Raw genomic sequence first — 26,374 nt, 5'->3', positions numbered from 1 at the left:
ACACCACCTTGCATAGCCTTTCACTGGGGAGGTTAGTGTTCTGCGGTTTCTCTTTCCCCATCTCTGTGGGCAGCTGAGATCGAAGTGAATTTAAGGTGTGTGTGTGTGTGTGTGTGTGTGTGTGTGTGTGTGTGTATATAATGTTTTTTATATTTATACACAAATGTTTTTCCCTTCATTCATTTTAAACTGAATGGGTTGTTTTACAAGCTGAGGGTTTACAAAAACTTTAATTTGGTGACTAAGCCTCCACTTTTGTCTGTCACACAGGACAACAGCTCATCATAGAAAAAAAGATAGGCATGGGCCGATTACTTAAAGTGACACTAAATGATATCCTTATTCTCCATAAGTAATCAATACACATTCACTACTGAATGGCCCTGAAATCTATTTTTCAGTACTTTTTTTTACTGTGTTTTTCTACTTCCTTGTAACATACTCTGTGTACTTCTGAGCCTCTCCTGAACACATCCCATAGTACTTAGTTCCTAGACCATATTGGATACACCAAGAGAGGCTGCCTATGTTCCTACATACAGTGAAACCATAGAGAACAAGCCTAGCCACCTTCCAACGGGACGTTGGATCACAGTAGCAAAAGGAAAAAGTTATTTGGAGATGAGGAAGAGGCAGAGAACAATAGGAGGTACCTTTTTTTTTGAGATAATATACACTGATCAGCCATAACTTTATGTCCACTGACAGGTTAAGTGACAGTGATTATCTCCTTATAATGACATCTAAAAGTCGGGATGTATTCGGCAGCAAGTAATCCCACTCTCCCTCAAGTTGATGTTTTGAAAGCAGAAAAAATGGGCATTTACAGTTTGTTGTGTATGGAGCTGTGTATCTGCAGACCAATCAGGGTACCTATGCTGATCCTGCCAAAAGTGCCTACGATGGGCACGTGAGCATCAGAGCTGGACCACGGAGCAATGGAAGAAGGATGCCTGGTGTGAAGAATCAGGTTTTCTTTTACAGTGTCAGTGTGTTTACAGTCACCTGGGGAAGAGAGAGCACCAAGATACAGTATGGGTGGAAGTGAAGCCAAGAATAGTTTGGAGTCCAAGCCAAGGCCTTGAACCTTGTGTTTCTCAAATTCTCTATATCTCCATCCTATCAAGCATCTCTCGGATGTGCTGTAAAAATAAGTCTCATCCAAACCATCCCAACTTTCAGGACTAAAAGCGGAGTTCCACTCACTCTGTCAAAAAATGAAAGTCAGCAGCTACAAAAACTGTAGCTGCTGACTTTTAAAAAAACAGCCACTTACCTGTCCCTTGGTCCCGCGGTGTGTCCCCCGCAGCCTGTTTCACTGGCCGTCCTGTATGCCAGGAGGCCGGCATCTTCAGTGTGGGCAACCGGCTGTGACATCTTGCGGCTTCACAGCCAGGTGTCCACTGCGCATGCGCTTCGTGAATGGTCCTGTAGTCTTCTGGGACCTGTCACATGTTCCAAAAGACTACAGGGAGGGAGGACACCTTCCGCTTCTGATCGCCTAGGCGATCGGACTGGAAGTGGGAGCGGGTACCTGTCAAATTGGGATACCCGCTCCCCCCGCCCGCCAAAGGTGCCAATCCTTAATGGGGAGTGGGGGAGCAGTCCTTAAAGCAGAACTTCCCCTTGTGGGTGAAGCTCTGCTTTAAAGGATCTCCTGTTGATGGCTTGGTGCCAGAAACCACTGCATACCTTCAATTGTTTAGTTGTGTCCATGCCTCAAGGGGTCAAAACTGTTTTGGCTGCAAGCTGAAACCTATTCCATATTAAGTGGAGGGTCATAAAGTTATGGCTGATCGGTTTATACTTGATTAACATTTTTTTAACTAGTGTTTAAAAAAAAAAAAAAAAAAAAAAAGCTCTGGCAGACTCAGAAGAGAGATCTTCTTTTTTTTTTTTTTTTTTTTTTTTTTAAGTAACCTTGGGGGTGCCATGTGAAGACAGAGTATATGCAGCATATAGTGATAAATTCCCATCAAGCAATGTTTTTCAATAAATACTTAAAGCATAATTAGGATACTTACATATTTTTTTTCCTGCTGTGATATATAAATGTTTGTAGATGTTGCCTGTATTTCATCAGCAGAAAGTTGGCAAGTGCATCCAAGCCAGTGTTTCAACACAGACATGTGTAGAATTTAATAATCCTCACTTCACAGGTGCAAGTAAGAAATCAGACCTCAAAGTGTCACCATAGACGTTAACAATGCTGTGTACATTAATGTGTCTGACTCACACTCTTTCATTAGTTAAGGTAGTAGTATCCTGTAATTTTTGGAATGGGTAATTGCACTCAGCTGGTTGTCACTGCAGAAAGATATTTTCAGTGCTCATGGATATACTGAAGACTCATTTCTGCAGAAATGGCTGTAGATTTCCACAAACATTCTAGACTGATGCTTGACACATATGAGTGAAAGTAAAACACCAGACAAAATGTTTTCACTATTTTGGATAGAGCCAGGAAGGGTTAAAGTGGAACTAAACCCTTCTCTTTCCTGACCACCAAGGACAGTGCCATCTTGTCCTCCATTTAGAACTGCAGTTGCCATAGTGCTACACAGTACCAGCTACGTCAGCAGTTATTTGAGGACTTGAATGTGAGCTTACAGAAGCACAATGGCAACTGTGACGGTTATCACCTGAGGCATGCACTGTGATCTTTTTAACATCACATTCATTGGACTGTGTTGGTTAACAAAAACCCAAGGCAATGGTAAAGGAAAAACCTTTTGTTTTCTATTGTGACAGTTCACATCAATGGGGTTGGCAATGTTCTACAAATTAAGTGGAGCAGGCAACATTTTATCGCACAGTGCATAACTTGCATGCTTCAGGTTAAAAAAAGAAAAATCAGTGTGTCAATAAAAACAAAAACAGCAGAATGCACATAAATCCCAATGTAAAATTGCACCACAGACACCTCATCAGCACATGTAATGCTTACACTGTGGTGTGAACCTACCTATGATGTAGCGCAGACCGCACTTACGCTAGTAGACCAAATGTAAATGAAAACAACTTTGGTATATTAAAGGATTTAATAAAATTTACTGAACATTTCTAACTTGAATGTCCTCTAGGGCAGTGGTCTCCAAACTGTGGCCCTGGGGCCAGATAGCAGCCTTTATCTGGCCCTTGGGGCACTATTCTTCTCACTGATATGAGAGACTATTCTGCCAACTGACACCAATAATGGGGGACCATTTCCCCCACTGACACCATTAATGGGGCACCATTTCCCCCACTTACACCTATAATGGGGCACTATTCCTCCCAATGATACCAACAATGGGGCATTGTTCCTACCCCTAATTCCAGATGTGGCAATGCTAATGCTTCCTGGTGCCAAGAAAATTTTCACTGCCAATGTCCACAGTCCTGCTCCCCAAACCCTGAAGGACAAACAAATGGCCCTTTTAGAAAGTTTAGGGAAACGGTTAAATCGGCGGGGTTAGTTTTGCTGGTTTTTGTTGTTCTTTATGAAAAACTGATGGGAAGCCCCTATGTCACTACAAGACACAGTAGTACCGTGGGAGCCAGCAGGAGGAACCAGAATGAAAGGTGAGTGTTAAATATCTTTTTTTGCAGGGAGCACATTTTATATTTTAGGGACACAATCTATCCTACAAAGGTAAGAAAATGTTTGTCTGATCCAATTATTTAGAGTTCTTTGTACGTAGACCATCCTGATAATGGCAGACATCCCTGGTGAATATTTTTGGGAGGAGAGTCAATAGGCTGGGTTAAATTTTGCCAGCTGATCACTAATGGTTTTCCCAAAATAAGCCGCCGTGGGTGATGGCCAGAGAATGCTTCTCCTCCATAGGCACAAATGTGGACATTTGTCCAATTTGTAGAATGGTTCTTTGTTTTAAATAGTCTACAGACATGATCCAGCTGCCAAATGAACTTTCATACAAAGTCCAAGAATTCTTTTTTTATTTTGGGGTAGGGAATAGAGCCTCCTGAGGTTTTTTGTGTTTTGTTTTTTTTTTTTTTGTTTTTTTTAGCTCGCACCCCATTAGAGAGGTTAAATTGGTCTTACACAACATACACGTCTTTAATATACTAGGCTTTAGAGGACCATGTGTTGACACCTAATATACTCCTTTAACGCTATACATTGCTGTACATCCTTATTTACAAAGGTTTCTAGGGGTAAATAAGGGAGTATAGCAGTGGGCAACAGGTGAATTGGGAAAATGAGTTGTGGTCAGACCAGTTAGAACCTCATAAATTTTATTTGGTTTTGAGCACTTTTTTCAGTTCTAAAAAAACGTGATGGTCAGTGACAGTATTTGGTACTGCAATAATCCAGTTGTGACTGCCAGAAATTGGCTCTGTATGTAACTTTAAAGTGGAACTAAACTTACCTTACCTTACCTTAGTCCCAAAGGTTCGATCTTTTGTTCTCACCAGCATCTTCTTCTGTGTGCTGGTCTTTGGCCATATTCATTGACCATTGCAGGGTAAAGTCATCCCGGCACACAGTCTGGGCCGGCCGTGTAAGTAGGCGCCGCTCCGTTTATGTGACTGAGAGGACAGAGAGCAGGCAGGAAGGTGCATCTTATTGTAGAAGAAACATTGAATCTCTCTTATACAATAAAGAGCTTGCCTGCTCACGGTTTGTGACAGCGCAACTTTAGCTTTGCTTTAGGTACACTATGCATGCACACCTATTTCCCATTTTTCACATAGTGTAGGGAGTGGCCAGAGGTAACACTTAGCTTGAATGTGTATTGAAATATATGCAAATTAGGAATCCTTGTTTTTATCCAAAATGTTTCTAGAGGTATGTAAGGCTGTATTGTGCAAAGGGTTTACTTGGAATGTTGCCCATTAGGGAAGTGTCTCCATCCTGCCACAGTGGCCACACTGTGAGATGCTAAAGGGTAATTTCCTCAGTAGGATCACAATTTTTTTTTTTTTTTTTTAACCTCCCTAGCGGTTTGATTGTCAGTATTTCTGTGCTCAAAGCGGTACATTGTTTTCAATGGAAATATGTTTGTTTTTTTATTGTAGGCTTTAATTCAATAATGTAATCAATCCAAAAACACTGAAATTTGAAATAAAGCGCCAAGTTCGCACATCACCGAGCAAAGTCGCAAAATCGTTTTCAGTGTCTGATGATGAATTTCCCCACAAATCATTCACTCAATTCTGCAAGTGGTTCTAATTTACTATCACTGTTCTCTAACTGGTATAAAACCGCTTTTGACCTAAAGGGACGCTTTTTGGATGCCATGGACTTTTCTCAGTTTCCAGGCAGAAAGAACAGCAAAAATGCAGGCAGGGCACAGGACAAAGCACTAGGGACAAAATGTATGTGAAATGGTTTGATACAGTAATGGAATACTATCAGATTTTAGTGTATTGAGTGAATGTCAATTTTTAAAAATTTTTAATTTCCCACTGGTTACTTCCCCCCGTACGTCCTGACGCTTGCAGGGAACGGAAGACGGATGCTGGCATCGGCCGGAGGAGATGGCGGGGGACGCTGCATGGGGGACATCGCGGGAAAGAAGGACAAGGAAAGTGAAATGGGGAACCCAGAGCAACGCTGCAGTGTATTCCCGAGTGTAGCTTGGGGTTACTGCTTCTGGTACTGAAAGTTAACATCGAGCTACACTCGGGAATACCGCCAGGGAGGTTAAGTGATCTAGTTAAAGGTACAACCCTCTGTACCAAATCTAAGTTAGAAAACAAAAGAGTGTTGCAATTTTGATTAGCTGTCCCTTAAAATATTCTTTTATATTAATTTTTCATAGCACCACCGCAGCACCTTGTGGTTTCATGGGCTGCCCTGCAGGTGCATTTTGCAAAAAGGTTTAGGGACCTATTCCCTGCGTTTCCTACAGGTGCAGCATCTCATTCAAATAAATGGTCTGCTGAACCTGTGGGAACATGGCATGCAGGAAACCAGATGATGTGAACCTAGCCTTAGAGAGTCTGTGTACAGTGTATGAATGCAATTAGGTGATTGCTGTGTTCATTAACCACCCTAGCGGTCTGATTATGTCCAGTATTTCTGTGCTCAAAGCGGTACATTTTTTTGCATGGAAATATGTTGTTTTTTTATTGTAGGCCTGTAATTCTTAGGAATAACTCACTGAAATCTGTCCGAACAAGAGTCTAGTAAACATCCCAGGTATGATAAAACTTGAAACACAAAATCATAAATTATAATATAATCATAAAAAATAATATAATACATTTAATTTAATCTAATCAAACCAAAAACACTGAAATTTGAAATATAGCGCCAAGTTCGCACATCACTGAGCAAAGTTGCAAAATCGTTTTCAGTGTCTGACGAATTTTCCCACAAATCATTATCACTCAATTCTGCAAGTAGTTCTAATTTACTATCGCTGTTCTCTAGCTGGTCTAAAAGCGCTTTTGACCTAAAGGGACGCTTTTTGGACGCCATGTACGTTTCTCAGTTTCCAGGCAGAAAGAACAGTAAAAATGCAGGCAGGGCACAGGACAAAGCACTAGGTACAAAATGTATGGGAAATGCTTTGATACAGTAATGTTAAACTGTGATTTTCGTGTATTGAGTGAATGTCACTTTTTAAAAATTTTTTACATTTCCCGCCGGTTCCATTCCCCATGCGTCCTGTATGTCCCGACGCTCGCAGGGAACGGCAGAAGACGGATGCCGGCATGGGCCAGAGGAGATGGCCGGGGACGCTGCAGGGGGGACATCGTGGGAGCGCAGGACAAGGTAAGTGCAGAAGTGCAACGCCGCAGGGTATTCTCGAGTGCAGCTTGGGGTTACTGCTTTTGGTACTGAAACTTTACCCGGAGCTACACTCGGGAATACCGCCAGAGAGGTTAAGTGGTATAGCGCAAAGAAATGTCATTAGGGCTGATTCAGCTTCTGCGTTTGTTCATCTGATCTAAATAAACACGTCCTAAATTCTGTGGTAATTGTGTAACAGAGGTACTATGTAAGTATACATAGCACCACATCCCAGTGTAAAGCATATGTACCAGTAGAAAAAAGAAACTAGACTTGGGGCTTGTTCACACTTGACTTTATTTCTAACTCTTGCCAAACGTCCCTATAGCGTTTGACAGGCGTTAGACAGGTTTTTGGGAAGCGTTTTTAACGCTCCTCAAACACTCCCCAAACTCCCTATGCACGGTTGTGAGGCTTTTGATAGCCCTTTACCAAGCGTTTAAAACCGCACCACAAACTCCTATAATGAAGTTAAATGGTATTAACGCTCCGCAAAGCCTCACAACCGTGTTGCAAACGCCTGCCAGGTGTTTGAGGAGCGACACCATAGACTTGAATGGGAGGTTTCAACTCCTCCTGACTCCACACAAGCCGTCAGTTTTGCTGCGACGCTAATGCTTCAGTGTGAACAGCACTGTGTACTGCCACATGCAGAATTTTCGTAGGCGTTTGAGAAGCGTTAAAGGGATGGATTGGTTTGTGTCTCCATGCGTTTCGCTGAAAGGCTTCTTCAGGAGGTACCGTGGTGATAAAATTCCAAGACTATTCAATAATTACTGTAGGTAGGAGCGATGCAACACAATACAAAATCAAGGGAGGAACAGAGAACCAAGGGTCATGCCAGAAGACAGTGGAAAAAGGACAATGAGGAGTGCATTGTGGCAGGCTCAAAGGATATGCAGCTTAGGGGACTCCCCAGGACTCTTTTCTTATACATTATTTTCTTACACTGAATTTATTCTATGCTGGATGATATTATTTGGGGGGGAAGAGGGGGGTTACAAGGTGTTTTTTCTTTCACATGACTGTTCTCTTCATGTGGGATATACAATATTTATTTATAAGGAATGTTTTTATTTGGAAAGGTTTGACATGGCGATGACAATACATGACATTTTTTAACCGTGCCATAATGCTGTGGGTCTAAGTGTCCTGTGCAGCAGATAAAGAAGATATATAGGCTGCTGCTAGCAATTGGCACAAAAATCTGAGATGCTGTGCTGCCACTCCTAAACTGTGCTGCCACTCCTAAACTGTGAGACACTTGTTGAAGATATATTGTATGTGATCGAAAATCAATAACAGAGTGGTATGTGGTGCCACAATACACCTCCCTCTACGATGTATGATCATGTAATCTCATCTCTAAAGGTGAAATATTACAATAGTGCGTAACACCTTTAGAGTTGAGATTACATGATCATAATGCTCTGTGTTCCTTTCTGAGCTTTTCTGCATTCTAAAAGTCCCTTTTTCTCTTTTCTGCTGATAAACCTCCTAAACCTCTGGTTTTCCAATGGTAGTTACTAGATAATGGCAGAATGCATTTATAGTAAAATAGATCCTTGAACTGTCTGTCTACTCCACAATACTTGCACTTGACAGATTCACTTTAAAGTCACTGTACCCTTTTTTTTTTTTGTTTTTTTAAGCAGGGTATTGGTGTAATTTATATCCCCTTTGTCATTTGTTGTTCGCCTTAAAGCAGAGTTCCAGTTGAATTAAAAAAAAAAAAAAAAAAAGTCAGCCGCTACAAAAACTGTAGCGGCTGACTTTTAAAATACAGACACTTACCTGTCCCTTGGTTCAGTGGTATCCTCACCACAGCTGTTTTCACTGTCCGTCTTCTCTCCCCGGCATCTTCAGTGTGGGCACCCGGCTATGACAACTTGCGGCTTCACAGCCGGGTGCGCACTGCGCATGCGCGAGAGTGCTGTACTTTGTGAATGGTCCCATAGTCTTCTGGGACCTGTCATGTGATCCAGCAGACTACGGGGAGGGAGGGGGGCAGACAACTTCGGTGCAATCACCTAAGGCGATCGGAAGCAGATTTGGGAGTGGGTACCTGTCAAATTCGGATACCCGCTCCCCAAAGGTGCCAATCCTTAACGGGGAGCTGGGGACAAAGTCTTAAAGTGGACCTTCCACTTTTGGGTGGAGCTCCACTTTAACTTGTAATGATGGGCTCACATGTTGTGGCTGCAGTTTTTGGCTGATGTCTTGGCTGATCGATTCTCCTATGTCCATGTATTGCTACAGCCAGCCTGTCCATATTCACCAAGGGGAGAAGCAACATTTTATTCTGCATCACACAACTTTCAATTCATGGCTCACCATTTCCTCTACATCACAGATGTAGAAGTGCTAATGTGATGAAAACACCTCTTCCAGGATAGTGATCTCTGTGCTAATTGCTCTGCCTGTTTGTGTCTGTCAGATCTAAATGCTGCTTCACTCTCACCTTAAGAGTACTAGACTGAGAGATATGTATTTTCCTAAAAGGAAATGTCAATTCTTAGACTACAGAGGTAATTCATTAACCTATGTAGTTCCATGGCTCATGTTTCTACACAAACTTCTTACATCGGAATGTGAATATTTACAAATGACACCATGAAACTACCAGAACAATGTCCATCTTGTGCAGATGAAAAGGTACAGGTAGGAGGGTTTCTAATGCCTTTAAATATTTGAGCATATACAGCTAAGTAACATTTACAGCCAAGATATTTTCATAGTAATTTTATCCTGGCATGTATCTAGTACAGTGGACCCGGAGAGTATTGGTAAAACCATTTTCTAACTTTACTTTGGATTTCTGTGAAACCACAAGAATGAGCAAAGGGGATCTTGAGCCTTATACCGTGACTTGTCAAATATTAAAGCTGCCAAACATACCACTTTGTAAAGTTTGTGCTAAAAAAACAGAAGCTGCAGGGAAATACTGGAAATATATACTAGGGACCTTCTTTGTTCCAGTAGTCATACATTGACTCCAGACAGTTCTATTACCTCTTTTTGTAGTACTAACACTCACCAAAGCAGCCGCACCCTCCTTTTTTCTGCTTTCAGTTCAGTAGTTACATTATTAAGTGAGGTTGTTGTTGTTTCTGCTTCTTAAATGAGAAGTATGGGTTCACAAAAAAACAAATGTACATACTCACCTAGATGGCTGCAGCATCGATCTACAGCGAGAACTGAGAAATCCGAGACCAGTGATCGCTGAGTTCTTGGTCTTCACTGAGCAGAAAGCCAGTGACTGTCAGTCACCGGTTCTGTGTTCCGTCCTTTCAGCACTCACTGGAGCATTGGGCTGTGCGCAAGAAGGGAGTGGCTGGTTGAAGCTCTCGGTGATCAATTTTGGTATCCCAGCAGATTCTGGACCGGTTCAATGACGTAGTTGACAGCTGAATCTTGGACACAGGAGTGCAGAATTAAGTGCACTTCTGTGATCCCCAGGAGAGGTAGGGCCAAGAGAGCTTTGTCCTATTTCACCTTTTCAATGAAGGTACAAGAAATTGTGTGCTTGACTGACTGCCCACTCATGACAAGTATACTTACCTATAAATTCCCATCAGTCCACCTTCCCTAACCTAATCTAACCCAGACACTTAGGAGTTTGCTTGACTGTGTCTGAGAGCTGTGGCCTTCTTCAATGTTTACCATCCTGAAATCTTCTCCAGCACTGGATAGATATACACTCACTGGCCTCTTTATTAGGTACACCTTGCTAGTACCGGGTTGAACCCCCCTTTTGCCTTCAGAACTGTCTTAATCCTTTGTGGCCAAGATTCAACAAGGTGTTGGAAACATTGCTCAGAAAGTTTGGTCCATTTTGACATGATAGCATCACGCAGATGCTGCAGATTAGTCGGCTGCACATTCATGAACCATTGATACAAGGTAGGATGGATCTATGCTTTCATTTTGTTTACACCAGATTCGAACCCTACCATCTGAATGTTGCAGCTGAAATCGGGACTCATCAGACCAGGCAACGGTTTTCAGTCTTCTATTGTCCAATTTTAATGAGCATGTGCGAGTTGTAGCCTCTGTTTCCTGTTGTTAGCTGACAGGAGTGGCACCTGGTGTGGTCTTCTGCTGCTGTAGCCCATCTGCTTCAAGGTTACTGTTGCCTTTTTATCATCTCAAACCAGTCTGCCCATTCTCCTCTGACATCAACAAGGCATTTTCATCCACACAACTGCCGCTCACTGGATATTTTATGTATGTGTGAAGAGCAAGCAAGAACTGAAGACAGTTGCAGTAGAGGCCTGGCAGAGCATCACCAGGGATGAAACCCAGCATCTGGTGATGTCTATGTGTTCCAGACTTCAGGCTGTAATTGACTGCAAAGGATTTGCAACCAAGTATTAAAAAGTGAAAGTTTGATTTATGATTATTATTCTGTCCCATTACTTTTGGTCGCTTAACAAGTGGGAGGCACATATGCAAACTGTTGTAATTCCTACACCGTTCACCTGATTTGGATGTAAATACCCTCAAATTAAAGCTGACAGTCTGCAGTTAAAGCACATATTGTTCGTTTCATTTCAAATCCATTGTGGTGGTGTATAGAGCCAAAAATGTTAGAATTGTGTCGATGTCCCAATATTTATGGACCTGACTGTATGTGTGTGTGTGTGTGTGTGTGTGTGTATATATATATGTATGTATGTGTGATATATATACAGTTGTGTTCAAAATAATAGCAGTCAGACATCACTAACCTGATCAATCACTGTTTTTGGTAGAAATTATATTTCTACATAACAAATAATTTACTAGCAGGTGTAGTAGAGTCATAGAAATCCAACAGACCCAACAGTCATGACATGCATGCTGCTGATTCTGTGTAATTGAATCACTAATTGAAAGGGGCATGTTCAAAACAATAGCAGTGTGGAGTTCTATTAGTCAGGTCATTCATTTTTTGTAAAACAGGTGGCAATTATTGCCCTTATTTAAGGAAGGAAGGCAGTAAATGTTGTACATGCTGGTTACAGTGCATTTCTCTCTGAAATTCTGAGGAAAATGGGTCGTTCCAGACATTGTTCAGAAGAACAGCGTACGTTGATTAAAAAGTTGATTGGAGAGGGGAAAACATATAAAGAAGTGCAGAAAATGATAGGCTGCTCAGCTAAAATGTTCGCAAATGCTTTAAAATGGCAACCAAAACCTGAAAGACGTGGAAGAAAGCAAAAAACTACCATTCAAATGGATAGAAGAATAACCAAAATGGCAAGGACTCAGCCAACAATCAGCTCCAGGAAGATCAAAGAAGGTCTAAAGTTACCTGTGAGTACTGTTACAATTAGAAGACGCCTATGTGAAGCCAAGCTATCTGCAAGAAGCCCCCTCAAAGTCCCACTGTTGAAAAAAAGACGTGCTGAAGAGGTTACAATTTGCCAAAGAGCACATTGACTGGCCTAAAGAGAAATGGCGCAACATTTTGTGGACTGATGAAAGTAAGATTGTTCTTTTTGGGTCTAGTGCTTGGAGACAGTTTGTCAGACGACCCCCAAACACTGAATTCAAGCCACAGTACACTGTGAAGACAGTGAAGCATGGTTGTGCAAGCATCATGATATGGGGATGTTTCTCATACTACGGTGTTGGGCCTATTTATCGCATACCAGGGATCATGGATCAGTTTGAATACATCAGAATACTTGAAGAGGTCATGCTGCCTTATGCTGAAGAGAAAATGCCCTTGAAATGGGTGTTCCAACAAGACAACGACCCCAAACACAGCAGTAAACGTGCAACATCTTGGTTCCAGACCAACAAGATTGACGTTTTGGAGTGGCCAGCCCAATCCCCGGATCTTAATCCAATAGAAAACTTGTGGAGTGACATCAAAAATGCAGTTTCTGAGGCAAAACCAAGAAATAGAGAAGAACTGTGGAATGTAGTCCAATCATCCTGGGCTGGAATACCTGTTCACAGGTGCCAGAAGTTGGTTGACTCCATGCAACACAGATGTACAGCAGTTCTCAGAAACAGTGCTTATACAACTAAATATTAATTAAGTGATTCAAAGGAAAGCAAAATCTTCAAACATTTTTCAGTTTATATAGTGAATGTTTGAGTTTGTAAAGAAGAATACAAACACTGCTATTTTTTTGAACCGTGTAATATTCACTTTTCTTAAATTTTTTTAGAGGAACAACACAAATTTTATATATTTTCTTCATGTTTTGATTTAGAATAGAATGTGTAGTGTTCCCAATGCATTTGTGTGTATGAAAATAAAAGCTATTAGAAGGATTTTGAGCTTTATTCACTTGTTTCAACACACTGACATTATTTTGAACACAACTGGTTGGTTGTTCCAAACATCTTGGAGAACGAACCACAGATCTTCTGTGGATGTAGGCTGTCTCAAATCCTTCTGTCCCTTCCTTTAATCCCTGATAGACTCTATGTTGAGATCAGGTCTCTGTGGGGGACAAACCATCACTTCCAGGACTCCTTGCTCTTCTTTACACTGAAGATAGTTCTCGGTGACGTTGGGTGTATGTTTGGGGTCATTGTACTGCTGAAGAATAAATCTGGGGTCAATCACATGCCTTCCTGATGGTATGGCATGATGGATAAGTATCTGCTTGTATTTCTCAGCATTGAGGACACCATTTATCCTGACCGACTTTCCAAATCTATTTGCAGAAATGCAGCCCCAAACTTGCAAGAATCCTCCTCCATGCTTCACTGTTACCTGCAGACACTCCTTTTTGTACTGATTTGTGTATTGATCATGTAATATGGTGTCATATGTAGCCCTGTAAGCGCAATCTATATGCCGTCCTTTCAGAGCTGTGTACCGCGGCCATGACTCCCATGCACGTCCTGCGCAAAAGGAATGTGTTTTTTTTTTTAAGGTTTACTACCGCTTTAACGTCCAAATTGAAAATCGTATCACAGGCGGTACTCAACTGTGTTGTTGCAAGTGCACTAATAAGGCTACAGTCACCTTAAAGAGGAACTTCACAGCTTGTGCATTTTTTTGTATCTCCTCTTTAGGTGATTATAAGGGTTTTTGTTTTGCCTTGAAAATAAACAGTTTTGCACGGAGCAGCCCCAGCCTTCCTCTCCTGGGGTCCCCACTGGCATTCTCTCCCCCTCCCCCGCCTCATGTGAGTCCTCATGGCAAGACACTTGCTATGGGTGCACTCGAGCGGGCTCAATCCTGAACTGCACTGTGCGTGTCTACTGACACACACCGTGCATCTTGGTGCTGCCTCCTGCTCCCTCATAACTGGATTTGGTTGACAGGAGCAGGAGCCAGTGGCTGTTGCTGCTCTCACGGCACAGCGCTGGATCAAGATCGGGCTCAGGTAAGTATAATATGCAAGCGCAGCGCACTTTACATTCAAGCTAGTTCACACCACCACACTGCGTTGATGTGTGCTGAAAAAAAGTACAGCGTGCTGTATTTTTTCTTTTCTCACTGCAGCATGTTGTGACGCAGTTCACTGCATCATTACGCTGCTGCGATCAATAGGACTGGATAAAATGTCACCTTGTGACATTTCAATAAAGTTTGAAGAAAGAAAAAAGCTACAGTGCGAGGCTCTGTGTTTGGTGCATATCCATCGCTTTCGACACCACGCACACCAGTGACTGCTTTCTAACAAAGCTTGTGGTGTGAACCAGCATTTATGCGTGGCTTATCTACAAATTTTGTACTGTACATTTGGTGCAATCATTTGAATGAACAAGTATTAGAGTGTGGCAATCGTGTCAGAAATTAATTAGAGTTTAATGATATACTTCAAATATTTCCTGTTTCTACTATTAGCAAGATGCCTCTGGTGTGAACGTAGGATATTTGATTTAAATGTAAAGAAATACATTGATCATATCAGCATGATTTCTTTACAAACCTATTAATCATACTGTGCTTGCAGGCCGTGTGTAAACAGGTTTATTATGTTCCACTCTGCACGTGTCTGAATCATTTCTCTTTCTCTACAGCTCTGTCATCCGCAAAGAGGAAATTTGCTGGTTCACTGAATGAATTCAAATTCCGGTGCATCGGCGATGCAGAAACTGATGATGAAATCTGCATTGGTAAGTGAAGACTGTGCTGTGTTTTGGGACTTACCTGTTACTGTTCATAGGTACTGAAAGTATTCCAACATATTCTCATTAAGAATTAGTTGCTTCCACTGTGTTAAGAAAACCAAACAACCTTACAGGCACACTACCCACATGATAACTGTCATTCATTACATCTGTCCTATTGATTCATGTATCTGCTCTGTAGTGTGCCAGTTACTGTATGCATATGACTCAGGCAAATATCTAATTAATATGTTGCAAGCCTTGTTATTCTAGAGGCCTGGTGCCCAACCTGTGGCCTGGAGGCCACATACAGACTTTACCACTTATTGTGTGGCCCTTGAAGCCCCAGCAGACAGTAGTCTGTTTTACCTTGCCTGAGTGCTTGCTTGCTCAGGCCAGTAAAGGTTCTAGTAGCTAAATGGCTTGTTTTATGTCCCTCCCATTATCTTACTTTTTCTGTGCAACCCATTCTTTTTCACTTTTTATGTTTTTATTTATTACAGGTACTTATATAGCGCCATCAATTTTCGTAGCACTTTACATATATATTGTACATTCACATCAGTCCCTAACCCTCAAGGGGCGTCCAGTCTAAGGTCCCTAACTTACATTCATACATACACTTACTAGAGCCAATTTAGACAGGATCCAATGAACCTGCCAGCATGTTTTTGGGGTGTGGGAGGAAACCGGAGTACCCGGAGGAAACCCATGCGGGCACAGGGAGAACATGCAAACTCGAGGCAGGTGGCAGGTGGTGCCGTGGTTTGGATTTGAACCAATGACCCTAGTACTGCCAGGCGGAAGTGCTAACCATTTAGCCACTGTGCTGCCCATATTTCCCTTTGATATTTTATAATGGACTTTGCTGAGAGAAATATTAAATGTAGCACAAATAATTTGGGGGGGGGGGGGGCTGTAGGGAACACAAAGGTGGAAGCATTAATTTGTAAAGTTCTGTGGTCTTTAGCAGTCTCATGTAGTGTGTCTCTAGACTCTCCAGTCTCCAAAAACTCCTATAGCATGTTAGCAGACTTTGACCATCTTGTAACATGCCTGTAGTCTCTTGTTGCATTTCTGAGAGCTTTATGTAGAATTACATTCACTGCTTGTTATGTGTGGCACTTTGACTTCAGGGGCTGTACTTGTGGCCCCCTGCATCAAGAAGGTTGACTACCACAGTTAAAGAGGCACAAGGACACAATCCAGCTACACCTTGCCACCGACAGCTGCATACAGTGCAGTATTGCCATCCATCAGTATTTTTACTGGTAACCAGTAAAAAACAGCACTTTTCTCCTGCCAGTAAATGCCCGTGACAGGAAAAGCTTGCCAATTAAAAATATGAATGTGACACTCTGCTCGGAACTGTGCATGCGCAGTTCCGGTCCAATCCCTGCCAAGACCATTCACGCACCTGCTTCAGTGTGTTTGGGCTGTGCCAGCAGGGGGTGGATCTGGTGGAGGCAGTGCCTGAGTGTGTTGTGTGATGTCATGGCACAAGGGAGCCAAGCGTAGTGACTGTAGTCTCGTGTGTGGGAGCAAGGCAAGCCGGGAGCAGGACTGTCAGTACTGTTTGGACTGGAGTGGACTGAAGGAACCACATAGCGTGGAGACTGTCACTGTGACACAGGAGGGGTTGTGTCATGTCTGTGAGGCATCATCATCATCTGTGCTGCTGCACACTGCTGTCATTGCCACTGTGAGAGTCAGTTTTGTGTGCGCGCCTGCCCATTCTAATTTCTTGTGCTGTCCTCGAGCTACTTACTATAAAAAATAAGAAATATGCTTTTGCCTTAATATCTACCTTAACACTTGCCTACTGGGCACTTTTACCCCTTTCGTGCCCAGGCCAATTTTCAGCTTTCAGTGTTGTTGCACTTTGAATGGAAATCGCAGTGTCATGCAACATTGTACCCATATGACATTTTTATTCATTTTTTTTCACACACAAATAGAGCTTTTTTTTGGTGGTATTTAATCGCCACTGGGTGTTTTTTATTTTTTGCACTATTAACAACAAAAGAGGAAAAAATGTGGAAAAAAAAGTGTTTTTCTTTGTTTCTGTTATAAAAGTTTGATAACAGGTAATTTTTCTCCTTCACTAATGTGCATTGATGAGGCTGCACTGATGGGCAGCACTGATAGGCAGAACTGATGGACACTGATGAGGCGGCACTGATAAGGCGACACTAGTGGGCATTGATGAGGAGCCACTGATGCTGCTGCACTGATATGCAACGATGATGGGCACTGTTGGGTAGCACTGTTGGGAGGCACTGCTGGGCACTGTTGGGAGGCACTGCTGGGCACTGATCATCCGTGCCCTGATGATTCATGCAGATGTCCTCTGTGTCATTTGCTGGTTATGGGCAGTACTTTTCTCACGCTGTGACAGCTTGAGGAAATTGCAGCTGATAACCAGCAACTGTTGTGATCTGCTGTGTCATTGGACACAGCTGATCACGTGGTAAAAGGACGCTGTGATTGGCCTTTTACCTAATCATGTTATCTGTAGGACACAGCGTTAACAGAGTGCTGGGGGTGCGCGGGAGGGCGTGTTCTGGGAGGACGTCATATGACGCCCTCCCAGAACTGGACAACCGTGCTGTAGCCGTCTTTTGGCTATAGGCAGAACTTTTTTTTTTTTTTTTTTCTTTTGTCCCATTGCAGATATTTCCCTTCACTTCCTGTCCCATAGCCAAACAAGAAATGAAGGGAATTCCTTAGGGACCAGGTCACCAGACCTAGTGTCCCCATTGGAAGATTTAAATTGGAAGATTTCTACTTTTCTGGGGACAACCAAAAATTTGGGATTTTCTTTTACTTTCACTTTCAATGATAATGGTAAACAGGACAAATAGGATGTATCTCCTTAATGGGGGGCACAGACAGCAATACAAACGGTCAGGTGTTCAAATCCCCCTCCACTCTATCCAAAACTATAAAAAAAAGGTTTTGCTTTTAGTTATACTTTAAATCACATTGCTAATTGCATATTGTGCTTGTTTGTAACCTAAATATTGGAACTGAAAACTGTAATGTTTTAACTTTTGGAAATGCCAGTAAAAAAATGGCTGTGCCATTAAGATTTTGGTGTCATGTCGGTCAGTGAATTTCAATCTGGTAGGTTCGCACCACTAATATAATGTATGGAATTTTACAAAGAAATAGGTAGCATGACACATATAGCTTCCTGAAATGGCTATGTGCCTTGAAGCCATGCACATCCTCTGGCTTTCAACATCATTAAGGAATGGATTTTAGCTGACTTTATTGCAGATTGCTATCTTTACCTATTCCAAAGATATTGATTGACATTTGACTTCTATGCACTTATATTAGGCAGGCTGCTACTTGGGAGGATTTGCTTTCACTATCACCACCACCTGATCATTCTTGGTGACATTACATGGACATCTGCACTTCTGGTAACCCTTTAGGTTTACAATAGTCTTAGAAAGTAAAGAGGTCCTATTGCAGAGAATTCATGTAATTAGGCCAGCTTTACGGTGTTACTGTAGATAATACACTGCACATGCATTCATTTTTAATGGCATCTTAGTGTGCCAGAGCAACCGATTTGAAATGTATACTACTGTTTTGCTGTGCAGTGCATTCCCAAAAAAAGATTCAGGTCCAGTTCCTTGTTGGGAGACTTCCTATTCCAGGAGCTGTTTGCTGGTATGTAAAGGGATTTCTGCAGGTCAGAGGAGACCAACAGCACTGTCACATAATGCTAGGGTCCACTGTATCAGGACTACTGTGCATGCACATGCAGCAGGACCCAGGTACTGAGTTCTCATAGTCCACACTTTACATGAACAGCAGTACAGATAAATGTTTTTTAAGGCCCCTTCCTACTATGTTGTTCCATTGTAAAGTGTTACTGCATACAAGTTAAAAGAGAAGTATAAGTATACTTAGGTGGATGCAGCATCGGTCAGATGCTGCATCTTTACTCTGCCGACTCGAAGTGTGAAAACTCAGCTATCACATGACCACTGATCAATGATTGGCTGTAGTTCTTTTTTTAATGTGAGTTCCAGTAAGGCAGCCAGTTCTGGAATGCAGGGAGGTGGAGGTAAAACCAGTGGCATGTGTGTTGTAGTGTGCTGCATTCCGACCTATGAAGAACACTGTACCTTGACATTTCACTCAGACATAATATCTCCATACATCTACACCCTTGATTCTGAACCTTACTGCCTCACAGCACCCCTGACATTCTGACACTGAACTCCAAAGCCCAGAACCCCTTCTGGCAGCAGGCAAGTCTGCCATCACAAACTCTACCACTGCTCCCTCTTGCTATCATGTCACCTTTGCAGGAACATGCAAAGAGGAGGAAAAGGCTGCGCATGGGGTTCCTGGGCTCTCTTCCCCTTCTGCAGTTGGCTCTGCCCTCTTCCTCATCCCTTTTGGTGGCATTACCTCCTCTCTAGTGCAGCCTGTACAAGTGATATTTCTGCAAAAGTGGAGTCTTTCTTTAAAGCGGGGGGTGCTTTGGAGAGCGAGGGCCACTTAAGTGATTTGGTACTCCAAAGACATGCTGGTAGGTTAACTGGCTCCTGTCTAAACTGGCCCTAGTATGTATATGTATGAATGTAAGTTAGGGACCTTAGATTGTACGCCCCTTGAGGGTTAGGGACTGATGTGAATGTACAATATATATGTAAAGTGCTGCGTAAATTGATGGCGTACCTGAAATAAATAATAAATAACCAGCCGCAATGAAATTTAATGGAATTTTGATTTTTTATTTTGATTAGCAAAATGAACATTTTCCTCTTGCAGCTGCTGAATGCCAGCGGGAGAGGAGGAGAAGGTGTATTTCCGCAGTGGCAGAAGGAAAATGGAGGAGATTGGTCCCTGTATAATATGCCCCCACCACCACCCCATTCAAGTGTAAAACAGAATGTGACAGGGAGGTTGCATAGGTTGGGGTTGCCATTGCAACCCCTCATACTACACCACTGGTTGGGAGTGTGTGGTAAAAACACATCTCAACTATGGGGTTTTACTGCTCCCCCAAATTGCAAATCTCAACGAACCCTTCGTTTTCTGAGCCCCCTTTAAGGCTTCTTGCGCAGTAGTGCACCTGCGACTTTCCTGCGGATTAACTGTGCTTTATATCTTGCAGGTGTGATGCACTTTCAGAAAGCACACCAAACTCGCATGATATAATAAAAGTGCACTTCCCTGGTTTGGGGTCAAGGGCCACATCAGACGGCTCTGAGGGCCACAGGTTAAGCATCTCTGCTTTAAAGGAACTCTGTGGTGAGAAAACTAGGTATACTACCATTCCTGACCTTCCAAAATGCTACTTGCCTGTCAGTTGCTCAATACTTTGTCTCTGATATTGATAAATTATACTAATTGAATATCATTCATAATGTACTGAAGCTAGAGAAAGCCTTGTAACTAGCATTGTCAGAAAGAAGTCTGCAAGGGCAGATAGCACATTTTTTTCTGTACAGGATAGGTTGTTTTAATTATGATAACTATGATATTGTTGGTGTTGATTATTCAGATGTTGCTTTGCTGCAGGAGACCACACAAATTGACAGCATTCCCTTTTCTATATTGCTTTCCTAGATGAAGTATAGCAAATATTGCTGGTCAGTCATGTGATATGGTGTCTTTTGTCATACTCTGCAAAAGCATGAGAGAAATATACAATTAAGATCTAGTCTATTTAAAGTGTCCCCGTACCTAATTGTTAACAAAAACATTATTTTTAGTTTCTGACCTGCCTTCTCAGTATGCCATAACTGGTTAGGTCTGAAACAAGGAAAAGCCATAGTGCACTGGGAACCTTCTCATTGCAGTTTACTAAACATAGAAAATATTAGAAATGACAATAAGATTTTGGTAATATTGGAAGCCCACTTCACTTTCTCTCCAGAAGACGTACACATGGAAACAATCCCAGTAGCAAGTCTGCTGACATTCATACAGGAAGCTATCTGTACTGCTGCTGTATGCTGACATCCCTTGTGGCGGCACAGTATTGTTCTAATTTCCTTCCATTGCCTCTCCAGCCAGGTCTCTGCAGGAATTCGCTGCTGTACTGGGCAATCTTGAAGATGAGCGGATGCGGATGGTAAGTGGTCCCACTGACACAGGATGTTGACAAATGGCCAAACACAATGCAGCCTAGCAGGTGTGTCATGTCTCAGAGCTTGCACTATGGCCAGTAAATCATTTCAATTTCAGAGCCATTGGGTTTGTGTCATGTTGTTAGACTCCAGCATCATGGGTCATTACAATGGGTGTTTGTATGTTTTCTTTATTGTCTTCCTACTGTACATTAAAACCATAAAATACAAGCTGGCCTAAAACCAGGCTAAACTGCTTTAATAATGTTGAACCTTATTTTTATTTTATGCTACTTTATTGTAAATTAACCATGTTAAAGAGAACAGGTATGCTTGCGTTTTATTGCAGGGTTTGTAGGTTTCTTTTTAAGCCGCAAACTACAGGTTTTTTTTGTTTTTTTTTGTTTACAGCGTATGTAAACAGTCCGATCCGCTATCATGTGTTTTAAAGACCATGATCAGTTGCAGGAAGGCCAGTTCTAAGTCATGCAGAAGAAAGCCCTGCTTGGCAAATCTCCATAGCCTGTCTAAGATCCATAGAGAAGTAAAGGTACCAGTAATTATTAGAAGACAGTTGCCTGACCAGGTTATGTTCCATTTGTCTATTCACAGGAGATAATGGATTGGCCAGTTTGGAATGTTAGAACCCCTTTTTAACAGTACACAGTCCACGTAGTTTATCGTGTGATCAGTTTTCCTACAGCACTAGCCAGGAAAATGAACAATTATAAACCTGTATTAAATATATATTAAAAAAAATCCTTTTGAATGGAAAAAACTTCTAGAAATGTACCGTAAGTGCATTTCCTAAAACATCCAAAATGTTATTGGCTTCTTTCCTCTGAGCATAGAAATGTCTAATATAATTACAATATCCTTCCAAAGCAATACTCAGTGATATACCTGCTTATTATGAGCCCAGGGCAGTTACTGTAAGCAGATACTGGGCTCAGAGCAAAAAAATATTTGTTATATTCCTTTCCTTTTTAAAGTGGTTGTAAAGGCTAAAGAGATTTTTTACCTTCATGCATTCTATGCAGCTAGTCCCCCAGTCCTCTCAATGCTTACCTGAGCCCCATCGAGATCCAGCGATGTGCATGACAGTCTCGGCTGTCTCAGGTCTCTGCCTCCTCATTGGCTGAGACAGCAAGTGCGCTAAGCCATGGCTCCGTGTGTGAATGGACACATGGAGCAGTGGGTGCACCCATTGCAAGCTGCTTGCTATGGGGGCACCCTACAGAAAGGAGGAGCCAGGAGAGCCTGCTGTGAACCCGAGAAGAGGAGGCTCTGTGCTGCTTTGTGTAAAACCACTGCACGCAGCAGGTAAGTATAGACATGTTTGTTATTAAAAAAAAAAAAATAAGAATTAACCTTTAGTATCGCCCTAAGTCCTACGTTCACACTTGTGTGGTGCGGGACATTGCATGTGATTTGCACAGGAATCGCACCGCATTCCTGTGCACATCACATGCGATAATCAAAGACCGGTGCGGCGCCGAAGCAACAAATATCAAAGTTCCAATATATATGCATACATGAATTACACTAAATCACATATGTGGAGAGAAAGTGACAAAAGTGCAAATGCGTAAACCTAAAAAGTGATAATGGTGAGCACTAAATAGTGCTGGGTGTCAATTCACATACACAGTCCTAAAAACAGTTAATAAAGGTGCTTAAAAGTGATGATCCATCTGAAAGGATCTCAGGTAGGTGCTCTTTGCATCATCCAGGTGACGTGCCGTGAATATGTTAGGAATACGCACTCACCAGATGCGCAACAGTTATGTGCATATATGTATATCTCAATTTGTCTGCCGGAGATCTCCTTCAGGACAGGATCAGCCTGGTCTGGTCACAAATCGATATGTATCCCCTTCCCCTGGGCAGTTTGCAGCACCTTAGGCCTTACTCTGGAATGGGCTCTGAATTGTTGCGGATCGTCACCTGCGGCACTCTAACTGTCACATGCTAAATGGGGAGCACTTGTTCAGATGCTTGGAAGCACACAGAAGCGTATCCGATGCACTGGTCTCACTAACACACGTGTATACATCTGCTTTCCTCTTCATTTGATTGACATGTGCTTTAGTGAGACCAGTGCATCGGATACTCTTCTGTGAGCTTCCAAGCATCTGAACATGTGCTCCCCATTTAGCATGTGACAGGGAGAGTGCCGCAGGTGACGATCCGCTTCAATTCAGAGCCCATTCCGGAGTAAGGCTTAAGGTGCTGCAAACTGCCCAAGGGAAGGGGATACATATTGGTTTGTGACCAGACCAGGCTGATCCTGTCCTGAAGGTGATCTCTGGCAGACCTCTTGAGATATACATATACATATATGCACATAACAGTTGTGCATCTGGTGAGTGCGTATTCCTAACATATTCACGGCACATCACCTGGATGACATAAAGAGCACCTACCTGAGATCCTTTCAGATGGATCATCACTTTTAAGCACCTTTATGAACTGTTTTTAGGACTGTGTATGTGAATTGACACCCAGCACTATTTCTTTCTCACCATTATCACTTTTTAGGTTTACGCATTTGCACTTTTGTCACTTTCTCTCCACATATGTGATTTAGAGCAATTCATGTATGCATATATATTGGAACTTTGATATTTATTGCTTCAGCGCCACACCTTTCTGTCTTTGATTATTTTGGAGATTTTTTGGTTTGCCTTTTTGGTGCTTTGGCTGCTTGTGATTGTTTTAGCGCTCGCTTATTTTATTATTATTTGATACATCACATGCAATGTCTGTGCGGTTTAAACCATACATTTTGTATGGCGCAAATCTCATCTCATCCACACCAAAATGGTGCAGGACCCTTTTTTTTTTTTCTGCACCTGATGTAAACACCCATGCGATCTGATATCTGACAATCACACTGCATTTTGAAATCTGTTTCGGGGTGTCTTTAATTTAACATTGATACCTGCAGCAGATTGCATGGACACAATACATTGCAATGCAGTGCGGGAAACGTTCGTGTGAACCAGGTCTAAAGCTTCCTGGCAGACTTAATTTGGTTTTGAACACATTATATTAATTTTTGGAAAGGGACTAGAAAGGTTTGAGAAGTGGGAATTGAGGTTATGCTCAACTTTTTTCCTTTTAATACATTTGCATTGTTTAGTGGTGGCAGGCTTTGTCAAGGTAGTTTGGTATTTAAAGTGTTATTAAACCCACAACAGTAAAATCAGTCTGTATATGCAGTAAAGCATGTTTGTTATACTCAATGTGGAACCTAAGGGGTTAATCCTCTGCACTGTGTAAAAAGGCTGTTTGATCCTGTCTTTTCTGATCCTCCCTTTTACTGTCCCCAATCCATCTGCTGATAGCCCTAAGAGACACTCTGCACATGCTCAGTTTGGTGTGTTTTCCCAAATTTTTTTTTTTTTTTTTTTTGGGGGTGGGAGGGGAGAACAGAGCCTTGGAGAAAAGTTGCACATGCACAGTTTGGTGTGTAATACAAGAGGTTTTTTTGTCCCTTGAGGGAGTGCATGTGGTCAGCACAGGGCCAGTCAGCACTGTCCAGACAGGGTCAGGGGTTATGCAGCCTCCATAGGACAGTCAGATGAGAATAAAAACTCCTCCTACAAGCTTTAACCAGTATTCAGCCGGACACTGATAAAGTCACATGACTGCTGTCTACTGCTGATGAGAAAAGATAGTTAGTTTTTTTATTTACTAAAATAATCGCATATCCGTGTTGTGTGTACTGTGGGAGACTGGATATAATGAATGCAGGGTCCTGGGTTCAGTAACCCTTTAACTCACATTTTTTTGTACTTTGCTATGTCAGATATGTTGTAGTCATGCCCTGCATTCCAGGAAACAATAGATCAGTATCTGTAATTGATCAGGGCAGTAATTGACATCTCGACTGATCTCTCATTGGATTGATGGGATATTTTGTCAGTGGGAGAAGTTTAGCAGATGCCCATAATTATATTAAACATCATAAAAGGTTGGAATGATATTAGAAGCCATAAAAAAGGAAAATGCCTTACTAGTATCTAATGATTTGGGATAAAGAGTTTCCACTAATGGTTTGCAGTAACAGAAGAATGAAATGGTAGCTTTTAGTTCTTTTATCAGTGGGTCATATCAGAATAATTGCGCAAGGAACAGAGACGAAGGATAAGATGTACTGCTTTGAAATGGGACATTATAGTATAGCTTATTGGAGGGATGTTTTTTTTTTTTTTTTTTTTTTTTTTTTTTTCTGTAAACGGCACTGCAGCCCTGTTCATTTAGTCTAGTTTGTTCTATGACATCTGATGATGATGATGAATTTTTTTTTTTCATTTTGGAACTGCTCACTGATTGTACACCATTATCTTTTAGTACAAATTCCTTGTGCGGGTAAACTCTGTGAGTACATATCTTAGTTTAGCTTGCCTTGTACATAGTTGTCACAATCACTATATCTTCTCCTATATCACTATTTGTTGCCCATTCCTTCTGGTGGTTTCTCTGGCTGTGGATTGTGTTTGTAGAGAGTCAAGATATGTGAGCAAGAGGAGAGCTCTAGGAGGATTGCTTCCCTTCATTTCCCCACTTGTAATGCCTTGTGCACATTTGAAGGTTTAGATCAAGGCCCCAAAATGTGGCAAAGCACAGAAGTAACCAGTACCTTATATGCATACAGTATTTACCATAATGCACTTGTTCAGAAGACCGTGCATTAATTGAGCTTTTACAGGTTTTTGTTGTAAGTTGTCTGGCCTGAGACCTATTTCGAGCATTGAACTCATGGGAGGTGATTTACTAAAACTGGAAAGTGCAAAATCTGGTGCTGCTCTGCATTGAAACCAATCCGCTTCCAATTTTTTTCAAAGCTTAATTGAATGAGCTGAAGTTAGAAGCTGATTGGCTACCATGCACAGTTGTACCAGTTTTTGCACTCTCCAGTTTTAGTAAATTAACCACATGGAGAATGTATTCTTACTAGCAAAGAACAGTTTAGTAGCAGCTCTGCCTAAAAGTAGGTAGCTTACTGTCTCCTATAATACATCCTGTTTTCATTTTTTTTTATAATGGTTGGGCTGGGGTGAAATATGTACAGTGTTGCAATCTGATCTCTACTTACTGCTGATGTAACAATTTCAATGTTTTTTTTTTACTAATGTTTGCATTAATTTTTATAGATTGAAAATGCTGGAGAAGTTCTCATTACACCTCTTGAAAAATTCAGAAAGGAGCAAATTGGTACAGCCAAGGTAACAAACATAGATAGCTGGATGTGTACTGACTGCTCACAGTGCCTTGAAAAAGTATTCATACCCCTTAAAATTTTCCATGTTTTTGTCATGTTACAACCAAAAACGTAAATGTATTTTATTGGGATTTTATGTGATAGACCAACACAAAGTGGCACATAATTGTGAATTGGAAGGAAAATGATAAATGGTTTTCAAAAGTTTTTACAACTAAATATCTGAAA

At 41.8% G+C, this 26,374-nt stretch overlaps 1 protein-coding gene across 3 annotated transcripts in view; it reads left to right on the top strand.

Moving 5' to 3' along the window:
- ARHGAP26 (Rho GTPase activating protein 26) overlaps nucleotides 1-26,374 on the top strand; it is a 643,079-nt gene that overhangs the window by 128,168 nt on the left and 488,537 nt on the right. For all 3 annotated transcript variants that reach the window (XM_089673029.1, XM_089673028.1, XM_089673027.1), the window contains exons 2-4: nucleotides 14,726-14,821; nucleotides 20,860-20,921; nucleotides 26,079-26,150. In XM_089673029.1, coding sequence (XP_089529155.1) covers nucleotides 14,726-14,821; nucleotides 20,860-20,921; nucleotides 26,079-26,150 — 230 coding nt within the window. The remainder of the gene's footprint in view (nucleotides 1-14,725; nucleotides 14,822-20,859; nucleotides 20,922-26,078; nucleotides 26,151-26,374) is intronic.

This window comes from Staurois parvus, unplaced genomic scaffold, assembly GCF_062004578.1.
Source record: "Staurois parvus isolate SC_StPar_1 unplaced genomic scaffold, SC_StPar_1.0 ptg000133l, whole genome shotgun sequence".
NCBI lineage: Eukaryota > Metazoa > Chordata > Amphibia > Anura > Ranidae > Staurois > Staurois parvus.
Note: the sequence above shows the minus strand (reverse complement) of the source record. Positions and strands in the feature narration are given on the sequence as shown.